At 51.7% G+C, this 11,597-nt stretch overlaps 1 protein-coding gene across 5 annotated transcripts in view; it reads left to right on the forward strand.

Moving 5' to 3' along the window:
• The window catches only part of SCMH1 (Scm polycomb group protein homolog 1), a 70,311-nt gene that overhangs the window by 20,220 nt on the left and 38,494 nt on the right, over positions 1-11,597 (forward strand). For all 5 annotated transcript variants that reach the window (XM_064635229.1, XM_064635231.1, XM_064635232.1 and 2 more), the window contains exons 4-7: positions 953-1,021; positions 6,718-6,788; positions 8,077-8,311; positions 11,034-11,122. In XM_064635229.1, the coding sequence (XP_064491299.1) occupies positions 953-1,021; positions 6,718-6,788; positions 8,077-8,311; positions 11,034-11,122 (464 nt within the window). The remainder of the gene's footprint in view (positions 1-952; positions 1,022-6,717; positions 6,789-8,076; positions 8,312-11,033; positions 11,123-11,597) is intronic.

An 11,597-nucleotide genomic window follows, 5' to 3' on the forward strand; every position in this document is an offset into this window, starting at 1 on the left:
GCTTGTCAGGAGATTTTGAAACTTTTCCTGTTTTTGTTGTCCTTCCTTTCACAAGGAAGTGCTTTTTGTGGGGGCAAGGCACCACAAAGGGCACTGCCAAACTGTCATTTACAGTAGCCCTAAAGTTCTCTGTAAAATAAAGGAGCTGGAGTGCAGCAGCACTCCCAGGGTGCCCAGTCAAGCAGCAGCAGGTGGAGGAGCTGGCTCAGGGTGAGCCTGGTCTGCCATCCCTCCGTTGGGCTGGAGGCTGCTGGAGGCAGGGATGAGCATTCCCTGCTCCTTGCTCTGTCCCTTTCCAGAGCTGTCTTTGGGAACTTTAATTTTTTTGGAACTCTGAGGCCCAAAGCTGTCATGAGCAAAGGCAGCTCAGATGAGCTGCTCTCCAGAGCTGGTGCTGCTTTGCTGTGCTCTCCTCTGAGCTGGGCAGGACACGTGGAAACCCAGTGTTGTACGTGGAAAGGGCAGTTGTGCAGATTTTCAGGGAGGTCCTCTCCCCATCTCCAGAGAGGGCCAAGGCTGTTTGTGGGAAATGACCGGGAGTTGATACCCAAGGAGAGATTCAGGCTCCACTTCTCGGTGCCCAAGATCCATGTGAGCCGTTTTCAGTGGCTGCTGTGTTTGTTCTCTCGAGCTTTTCTTCTCATGGCTAAAATGATGGAGCTCTAGCAGTTTGCTGCTCTTTCTCTTATTGCTGATCACTGGGGGAGAACAGTGGCTGGTGGGGACTAGGCAGGGACCAAGGTGCAAATGCAGGTACCTCGTGTCAGGTATGTGCATGAGCTGTGGGGAGGGAGGGAGCACACCCCAGAGATGGGGGTAAATCATCCATGTCACCTGGGGGCACAACAGGGAGCTCACTCTGCTCCTCTGAAGGGCCTGTAAAGCAGGCAGTGTTGAAGGGTGCATTACCTGGCTCCTTTCCCTCACACAAATGCTCTGTTTCTTGTCTCAGCCATAGACTGGAAAGATGGTAAGAAGCACAAGTACAGCCGCCCGTCAGAGTCTCCCTCCCAGTACCAAGGTAAGAGAGCTCCCTTCTCCCCCTTCCTCCTCCCCTTTCTTCTTCCCCCTCCTTCCTTCCCCTTTCTTTCTCTCCCCCAGCTCACATGGGCTGTGTGTACTCAGCCTTTGGGGTGTTGGGGGCTCCACTGCAGTTTCCCTGTGCACCACGTCCTGCTCCATTTGCAGATGGCAGAGGATGGGCTGTTTGTCAGTGGCCACACTGACCTGAAATGGAGCTTCCTGTGAAATGCAGCGCTCCTGGTGACCCAGCACGCCAACCCTGCACCCACTGCATGCCAGGGCTGTGGCCCAGGGGGGCTGCAGGGGGGCTGGGGTGCACAGGGCTGCTTGACAAGTGCATAGTGCAGCAGTGAGGATCAGGGGTCACCTCCCTGCAAGAACCTCTGTGCAGCTCATCACTGCCCGAAACTGGGGTGTACATCCTGGTAGAGTTGGGGCCTGGAGAAGAGAAGGCTCCAGAGAGAACTTGGGGCCCTTTCCAGTGCCTAAAGGGGCTCCAAGAGAGCTGGAGAGGGACTTTGGACAGGGGCCTGCAGTGACAGGACAAGGGGCAATGGCTTCCCACTGCCAGGGACAGGATTGGGTGGCATACTGACCAGAAACTCTTGGCTGTGAGGGTGGAGAGGTCCTGGCACAGGTTGCCCAGAGAAGCTGTGGCTGCCCCATCCCTGGAAGTGTCCAAGGCCAGGTTGGACGGGGCTTGGAGCAACCTGGGCTGGTGGGAGGTGTCCCTGCCCATGGCAGGGGGTGGAATGAGATGGGCTTTAAGGTCCCTTCCAACCCAAACCTGTCTACGATTCTGTGATTCTATACAGTGAGGGGGTGAAACTGCAGCATCTTTCTGGCATGGCTGGAAGGATTTCTGTTCAAAGCTAACACTGAACTGGGACTCCTCTAAGGAGGAACAGAGCAGACCAGACAGTCCCGGTGGTTGAAACCTCTTAGTTTGATTCGCACGTTCTCACATTTTGCTGAGCAGGACAGGGAGTGATGGGGCTCCTGTTGTGGGCTGTAGCTGTTCCCAGTGGAGCATGTGCAGGCAGATTGATGGCTGGGCAGAGTGCCTGGGAATGGGAATAGTGGGACAGGCAAGAACCGTGCGGAGCCGGTGGCAGAGCTGAGCCCCAGGAGCCACGTTCAGACATCGGGGACAGCTCCCGTGGCCCAGGATCTGTGAGCCCAGACAATGCTCTGCTCCTTTTCATACTGGGCTGCTTTCATGTGCTGCCTTGCTGCTCCTTGGCAGCCACACATATGGGCTGCAGACTTTAATGGGATGCCTTGATCTGAGCAGGGCACGTTCTCCTTCACAGATGTGACCTGAAACGCACATGTATTGTTTCAGTTGGATTGATGACCCCTCGGGAGCCAAAATGCTAATGGAGCCCAAACCAGACTTCAGTTAAAGATATAAACAGAAACTCCATCTTCATTTAAATTCTGGGCAAAGGTTCAATGTTAAATGCAACATGAAGAGAATCCAAACATGAGGGTGCAGGGCTGCATTGTTCACAACTACTGGAGTTTGACCCCTTGGGTGTGCAGAGTGTTTTGTTTGGAGTAAATATTTTTGAAGGTTAAGACATCAGAGCCCAAATCTGACTCTCTGCCTGCAAGTAATATCTCCCTTCGGCATAAGCACACGGCAGGGAGCTTCCCCAAGGCAAGCACAAGTGACAAGTGATAGTGGCATTTCCAGGGCCGAGTCCCAGGGAGTCACTCAGGTTCACAGTCCTTGGCTTTTGTTTGGCTCACAGATGTTATTGCAAAAATGGGGTGTTTCTCATTAAGTGTTTTTCTCCCATTTCTTCCTGTGAAAAAGATCTGATGAGTTGCAGAGAGGGACTTTGGACAAGGGCCTGGCATGCCAGGACAAAGGGGAATGGCTTCCCACTGCCAGAGGGCAGGGTTAGATGATATTAGGTTAGATGATATTAGATGATATTAGGGTGAAATTCTTCCCTGTGAGATGGTGAGGCCCTGGCACAGGTTGCCCAGAGAAGCTGGGGCTGCCCCATCCCTGGGAATGTCCAAGGCCAGGTTGGATGGAGCTCTGAGTAACCTGGGCTGGTGGAAGGTGTCCCTGCCCATGGCAGGGGGTGGAATGAGATGGGCCTTAAGGTTCCTTTCAACCCAAACCATTTTATCATGTAATTCTGTATATGTTATCTGGAGGAACAGTCCTTTCCAATGGGGATCCTTCCAGTGGTGTGTTTTGCAAGGCAAGGGAGGGAACATGAAAGAACAGGCAGAGACCAGATGAAATAGAGGGTGATTTTAGGGCTGGTAGGAGAGTTTGTATGTGGTACTGGAAGCCAGCAGCAGTGGAGCAAGCATTCCCCTTTGCTTTTCAGGGCTAGAGAGGATTTCATTCCCTGCAGTCAGCTCTGGCCTTGGACACTCCTGCTCCATCACCAGTAAAAAGGACTGGCTGATGTTTCTTCAGGAAGCAAAGGGATTCACTGGCAAGTGGGGAAAAGTCATCAGTGTTTTTTGACCAACCCTTGGGAACCAGGGTTACATGCCCAGGCCAGATCAGAAACAAGCATCTTGCAGACTAAAATGTCCTGTCCCTCCACAATAAGGCATCCAGTTTATCAATATGGATAAGAATATTGAGAGAATATAAAATATGAGACAGTTGGTCAGTGCTAAGGAGAAAGCCAGGCAGCACACTGTCAGTTTTTCCCTCTGGCCTTGCACCTCCATCCCCAGGGAGCCTGTGGAATGGCAGCAGCAGCACAGGCTGATGGTGTCCTGGCTGACAGCACGGCTGGTGTGGAGCTCCAGGGGAGACCTGTCTGGAGCTGGGTGTGGAAAGTGAGTGAGGATCAGTGTGGTGAGCAGGATTTGGGTACAGGAGAGCTGAGGTTGAGAGGGTCGGGCGTGATGTGTCCCTTTTCAACCACATGCCCTTCCTCAAGGACAGAGCTCAGGGCTTGTGTTCTGCTCCGCTGTTAACAAACCCTCAATGCATCCTGCTTTTTCTGTTTTATTGGCAACCAACGCTTTGTTGTAAAAAACCCCAACTTTAGTGTTATGCCATTTTTGTCTGATTCTTCCTGCAGTCCTTAGGTTGAAGCTGATTATATTTGGTTAACTTTAAATGTACTTTGAAATTCCTGCTTGAAAATATTATATTGTGATACTATTACTGAATTCATTTAAACCCATTCCCTACATTCTGTGCAGGATCTCCTCTCATGCTAAAGGAGTGATGACAGCCTCCAGTCTGCAGTTTTTATCCTGGTTTGAGAGTAATCCTGAAAAAGAAGTGCAAGCTCTACCTGTGCTAGTTGTGCCATCTGTGCAGGGGAATGGCCAGTAGTGAACAGAGGGGGAGGGAGGGAAGGCTGAATGCTGCTGTATCAGCTCAGTCTTTTTTTAGAAGTATTTCTGCTGCTCCTGTTTTTCTGTGCAAAATAAATCACCAGAACCACGAGTCGTAAGACTCAGAGAATCACAGAATATCCTGAGTTGGAAGAGACCCTCAAGGATCATCCATCCAACTCCTGCCCTGCACAGGACACCCCAACAATCCCACCCTGGCCCTCAGAGCGTTGTCCAAACCCTCCTGGAGCTCTGGCAGCCTTGGGGCTGTGCCCACTGCCCTGGGGAGCCTGGGCAGTGCCCAACCAGCCTCTGGGGGAAGAACCTTTGCCTGAGATCCAACCTGAGCCTGCCCTGACACAGCTCCAGCATTCCCTCAGGCCCTAAAGAACTTGCAGTTCTAGTGTTGTGTGTGTCTTCATATGGTGGTTGAGTCCCAATGGGCTCTAGAATTAATCTCAAATAAGTTCCATGTCCAAACACTATTTTTGGAGGCCCACAGCTGTCTCAAGAGTTCCCTGCTCCTGCTGGGGATCCTGGCTCTGGGGTGAGCTGCTGTGGGAAGCAGGAGGGCTTTGCTTGGTGTGGAGGGAGTGAAAAGTGGAAAGATTAAAATGGATTGAAGCCAGCTGAGGAGAGGGGAGGGTTCAGTGGGTTTTTATTTTTTTAAAATTGTCAAGCACAGCTGATCCTGCTCAAGCTGCTGGATCAGGGCCCGGTGCTGTCACCTGGGCATCCCCTGTGCTCCAGGACCTCTGAAGGGCTACCCTGGTCTAAGATAAGCCCAGATCAGCAACCAGAGTTAAGGGGTGAGATGCATAAGGCATTTCTAGGCCAGGAGTGCCTGGCTTTGCTTTGCCTCCACTTTATTCATACAACGAGTTTCATTGACATAACTGAGTGTAAAATTGTATCTTCAATTAAACCAAAAGATTTTTGGTTTTATGAGAACATCATTGCAGTAACTCACTGAATTTCTTCATTCACCCAATGAGGCTGTGGCTGAAAGGAAAATATGTGCCACTGGATGGAAAGGAGTACTCTGGGGCATGGAGAGCTGCTGTCAGTCTGGAAACAGCAATATTCAGCCAGTGTGGCAATGAAACTGTATTTTTTCTGTTAATTTTCCCTATATTTAACAGTGTACTAGTCATCTGCATGGGAGGTGGCAAGAAAGCAGTGTTCCTTGTATTTATTTGGAGCTCATAGATGATGAAGGCTCCTCTGTGCCCACAAGGCAGCTCTGAAGCAATGCGTGCTGACCTTACTGCCTGAATTTTCAGAGGTGTGGTGTGTGCTGCAGTAGCTGAAGTGGCTCTTAATGTAGCTTTTGTTTTGAAAATAGGCTGATTAAGAACTTGCCTGTGACTTGGGGAAGTGGTAGCTGACTTTAATTGTGCTGCCACCAGTGCTCTTGAAATGCTTTGCAAACAGCGGCCTCCTGGGAGCCCTTGGGATGAATACAAGCGAATGTCAGCCTGGAAGGATCCTCTCCCAGCTGCTCAGTGTAAATGGCAAAAGTCATGATTTGCTCAGATCACAAGAGCTTTTAATTCCTCATTTAATAACAGGTTTCCTTGGGTGGCATATTGCTGTCACCCTTCCTGCTGGACGTGTGGAAGGGGCAGGCAGGAGGAAACGTGCTGCACTCGGTGGAAGGGGACTTGTGTTGGGTGTGAGGTGCTGAGCTCAGTAAATCCCCGTTTGGAGGATCCCTGCTCCCATCCTGCCCGTGCTGTGGACTTCCTGGCCACTTCAGGGAGTTGTTTGCTGGCCTGTACTGATTGCTGGGGTTGGGCTGATCCCTGCTCCGAGCTGCTGGGTGGGCTGTGTGTGCTGGACCAGGGGGACCATGTAGTCACTACAGAGCAGGTTCCTGTTGATTTAGAATCATGAAATCACAGAATGGCTTAGGTTGGAAGGGGCCTTACAGATCATCTTGTTCCAGCCCCCAGGTTGGGCTGCTTGTAGCCCATGGTGACTGTTCATAAGCCCCAGACTGAGTGATGTGTTTAATTAATGGTATTTAAGGGACAGTTGTCTGGAAGACCCTGCAGATTCCCATCTGTGCTGGGTGTTTTCCATTAGGCTGTAGGTTGTTACCCTGGCTCTGTGCAGCCCCTTCTCGGCAGCACAGAGGCAGGAAGATGCCGAAGGCAGCGCTGGGCTTTGTTCTGCCTGTCACTTGCAGTTGTAAATCTTCTGTGCTCACAAACATCAGAGGTTCCTGATGAAAACATGTTGCCTGTGAGCACCTCCTCTGTGAGAAGTGCAGAACTGCTGGCGTCGGGAGTCCAGCCAGCTCTTTTTCTGAGAAATCTGCTCATCAATTTCTGTTTGATTCCTTTTGTTTTTACTTCTCAGGTCACTTCACCTGGGAGAAATACCTGAAAGAGACATGTGCCATCCCAGCTCCTGCCCATTGCTTCAAGCAGGTAAGGGTGAAAACAAGAAAGGTCAAGGGCGATGGTCCACTGGGGACCCCCGAATTCTGTGCCTGGGATAGGCCCCTGGTTTGGTGAGGAAAATACTTAAGGATATTGGAGACTTAACAGAAATCCAAGTGTGCTGAAGTAAAGATTCAAGAGATACATTTAGAGTAGAACAGAAGATTTTACTCGATATGCACAATGGGAACATGAGTGTGCCTTTACTCTGCCGAGCAGAGGCCCTTGGAGAAAGTGTCCTGAGTAGGCTGTGATCCAGCTTTTGGTGGATCCTGCCCAGTAGGGAGATTTTCTGCAGAATTCACCCATCTTTGTGAATGGAATAGCAGCTCCCTGGGCAACAGGCAGTGAGCACAGAGATGGTTTTGCCAAGTACAGGGTTTGCAGGATAAATTGCCATGGGACACGGGTCTGGGTGGAGGGGAGTAGCACAGGGAGGGGTTTATTTGGGTCTGGGGTTGGCTGGATGAGTCTTCTAAGAACAGGGCTAACCTTCCAAGAACAGGCGCAGCCCTACCTGTGCTGAGCACTGGTAGGGATGCACCTCAGATTCTGGGTTCTATTTTGGGCCCCTCACTACAAGGAAGACATTGAGGGGCTGATCCATGTCCAGGGAAGGGAACGGAGCTGGTAAGGGTCTGGAGCACAAGGAACAGCTGAGGGAGCTGGGAGGCTCAGCCTGGAGAAAAGGAAGCTCAGGGGGGACCTTCTCACTCTCTATAACAGGAGGGTGGGGCTATGTGGGGGTCAGGCTCTGCTTCCAGGGAACAAGGGACAGGACAAGAGGAAATGGCCTCAAATTGTGCCAGTGGAGGTTTAGGTTGGATATCAGGAAAATTTCTTCACTGAAAGGGTGGTCAGGCCGTGGAACAGGCTGCCCAGGGCAGTGGTGGAGTCACCATCCCTGGAGCAGTTCAGAAAACGTGTAGATGTGGTGCTTGGGGACATGGGCTAGTGGTGGACTTGGCAGGGCTGTGGGAATGGTTGGACTCGATGATCTTAGAGGTGTTTTCCAACTTCAGTGATGCTGTGATTCCAAGGGAACAGGCTCAGTGTAGTTGCTGAGCTGGTGCAGTGTGGAAGGACAGTGCTGTGTGTCACAGAGCTGCCAGGGCTCGCTGACCTTTCTGTGGTGCTGTTCCTGTGCTGTGCCTCAGGACGCCTCAGTCCTGGCTGGGCCCTGTTCTTATGCCCTTAGCGCTTAAGCTTTGTGCCTGAGCGGGTGCTTGCGTTGGCAGTCCTGGCTCTGACCAGCTCCCCGTTCCTCTCCTTGCAGTCATACACTCCTCCTGCCAACGAGTTCAAGATCAGTATGAAGCTGGAAGCCCAGGACCCCCGGAACACCACGTCCACGTGCATCGCCACCGTGGTGGGGCTGACGGGCGCGCGGCTGCGCCTGCGCCTCGACGGCAGCGACAACAAGAACGACTTCTGGCGCCTGGTGGACTCTGCCGAGATCCAGCCCATTGGCAACTGTGAGAAGAACGGAGGGATGCTGCAGCCTCCCCTGGGTGAGCTGGAGTTCAGCTGTCCAGCCAGGGTTACTCTGACTATGGGCAAAACTGGGGGTTTTTATAGATCTGTACTTGGGACAGAGGCCCATGGCCTGCCCCTGCCTACACTGGAAGATAGGATATGGAAACAGATGTTTCCCAGACCAGGCCTGTATTTCCATGTGGACACTGTGACGTGGATGGGGGGACGCTTTAGAGTGTAGATGGAAGAGGTCTCTGCACCAAGGTGAGCTGCTTGCCCTCGTTGCAGCTCAAGCTCAGGATTATTGCCCTGGGTAGCTCTGGCTGCCCCATCCCTGGAAGTGTTCAAGGCCAGGTTGGACAGGGCTTGGAGCAACCTGGGGTAGTGGAAGGTGTCCCCGTGTCAGGGGGGTGGAACTTGATGATCTTTTAAGGTCCCTTCCAACCCAAACTGTCCTATATCTCAAAAGCAGGTTCCCTGCACAGGAGACATAACATGTGAAAAGGTTCCCAGTGATTTCAGTCCTGTCTCATGTGAAGGGACACTTGCAGTAGTTCCCACTTATTTATTTAATTTTTCTTGGCTACAGCTTTATAAATAGACTGGACAGTCCAACAGTTCTTCCAGTCTAGTCTTCAGTTAAACACACAACTCTTTCCTTTTCTTTGACACTAGCCAAATGATGAGCTGATTTGCTGATTCTTTCCTGATGATCAGCAAGATTAACCTGCTTTTGCATTCTGCTGCCCATTAGTTTTAGTGTCTTCATAAATGTCTCTCAATTAGCACATCCTCAAATAATATTTTCGAGGCCAGGTTAGACAGGACTTGGAGCAACCTGGTCTAATGGAAGGTGTCCCTGCCCGTGGCAGGGGGTGGAATGAGATGAGCTTTAAGGTCACTTCCAACCCAAACCGTTCTGTGATTTTAACACTAGAGCTGCCATTTTCTCTGTTCCTTTCATGCCTGCTGCTGTCCAGCTCTTAGAAATTTCAGTCCCTGGTGCAGGTTCCAGCTCTGGTGTCCTGCCCAACAGCTGTGGGTACCTCTCCTGGCTGGCAGCTGTGGGTTCCTCCTGTACCTTGCCTGGAATTTGCCAGCAGATAGCATCAAGTTTAAGGAGCTGCAGATAAAACTCACTCCTGGCTGTGCTGGAGGTGAGGGATGAGCTCTGGGACAGGTCTGGGAGCTCTAATCTGTGTCACCTGCTTAACCTCACACCAGAGAAGAGGGCAGCTTTAAATTAGATACTGGGGAGAAATTCTTCCCTGTGAGGGTGGGGAGGCCCTGGCACAGGTTGCCCAGAGAAGCTGTGGCTGCCCCATCCCTGGAAGTGTCCAAGGCCAGGTTGGAGCAACCTGGGCTAGTGGAAGGTGTCCCTGCCCATGGCAGGGGGTGGAATGGGATGATCTTGCACCAAGCATAAAGATGGGTAACAGAGCTGGTGCTGCAGTTGTCCTTCCTGCCTGCAGAGTGCAAGGGCTGAGAAAATCCAGCAAGAATTTCCTGTGTTCCCTGTAGTGTTTTCCATGTGCACACATCTGCTGCTGCTCCCTCTTTACATAGATAATTCCAGTGACAGCAGCCAGGGAACGGCTGGAGCTGTGTCAGGGCAGGCTCAGTTTGGATCTCAGGCAAAGGTTCTTCCCCCAGAGGCTGGTTGGGCACTGCCCAGGCTCCCCAGGACAGTGGGCACAGCCCCAAGGCTGCCAGAGCTCCAGGAGGGTTTGGACAACGCTCTGAGGGCCAGGGTGGGATTGTTGGGGTGTCTGTGCAGGGCCAGGAGCTGAACTGGATGATCCTTGAGGGTCCCTTCCAACTGAGGATATTCTGTGATTCTGTGATTCACACAAAAGGTTATCTTTGCCCCTCTGGGAGCTGAGCTCTTCCATCTCCTGAGCTCGTGGCTGTCTGTGTTAGTGTCCAAGCTGATGAGACTGTTGAGGGCTGCAGAGGGGCTGTGCTGAGCCTTGCAACCCTGGCAAAGCTTTGCCATATTGCTCGTCATGGGCTGTTCCCAGTCCAGGTCCAGTCCCAGGGTTACCCTCAAAACCCCACAAACACAGACCAAACACAGCTGAGCAGCAGAAACTGCCTGTGCAGGAAGATGCACAGTTAGCAAAGAAGATGCTTTGTGATATCCAGGGCCTCCTGTCAGTTGTGAAGTTGTACTCAGTGCCGTAGACTCAGAGCTTGTGAAATTGTGGGTTTTTTTCTTCCCATAAGCCCCTTCTTGTTATTTCTCTACTTTTTTAACAGAAGGTGTTAAGGCAAAACCTGCCATCCTTCCCTGTAGGGGTTAAATCCGTTTCCCAGCCAAGTCACAGCCTCTATTTCTTCAGGTTAGCTTGCCTGCAGCTCACAGTAAAGGTAGAGGAGGCCACCCAGAAGGTGTGATTCCCTGTTGAAGAAGAAATTCCATAGGCTGAGTGTACACTTGCTGATTCATGTCTCCCTGTAGCAGGATCCCTGGAGCTGCCAGCACTGGCACAAAGTGCTCTGCCTGGATGTTCCATGGGCAGGCTTTTGTTATGATAAGTGAATGTTGCAGTCAGACAGCTGTTTCCAGATGTTTCTTTTCAACAACACAGTACTTTGCATTCAGAGTATTTGGAAAAGGTCAAACCTGACTGCAGCATGAGGAGGAAGGTGCTGTGGAATCACAGTTGTGTGAGTTCCCATCAGAGCAGGCATGTGCTGCCAGAGCCAGTGGCCCCCACAGCCTAAAAGTCTCCCTCTCTGCTTCCTTCTCCTCAGGCTTCCGGCTGAATGCCTCCTCCTGGCCCATGTTCCTTCTGAAGACTCTGAATGGAGCAGAGATGGCTCCTGTCCGGATTTTTCACAAGGTATTTTACTGTTTGTGCAGATCCTTCTGGCATGGCCCCCTTGCTGCAGAGCACCCAACTTAGAGCTGCTGATCCCAGGGGAGGTGACATTGCTCAGCTCTGCCTTGGTGCTGCTGCTCTAGGACAGACCTGTGCCCTCTCCAGCTGTGCCCCAGCAGTGTCAGGATGCAGCCAGAGCTGTGTTAAACAAGTGACCTGAGCTTCAGTGTTCAGGCTTGAGACATGAGTCTGCTTTTCACCAGGGCTGCAGATGCTGCTCAAAGTGAGGAATGCAAGCTGGAGAAGTCAGCACCTCTCTGAAACTTTTTAATGTGCCAGAGCTTGCAGGTAGAGCAGATACTGCTGTGAGGCAACAGTATGAATTCATGGGTTGTGTTCTCACACCCTTAGTGCAGTCAGAGAGAGAAGCTGGCTAGAGACATGTGGGATGGGATGGGATGGGATGGGATGGGATGGGATGGGATGGGATGGGATG

The sequence above is a fragment of the Pseudopipra pipra genome, chromosome 24, assembly GCF_036250125.1.
Source record: "Pseudopipra pipra isolate bDixPip1 chromosome 24, bDixPip1.hap1, whole genome shotgun sequence".
Taxonomy (NCBI): Eukaryota; Metazoa; Chordata; class Aves; order Passeriformes; family Pipridae; genus Pseudopipra; species Pseudopipra pipra.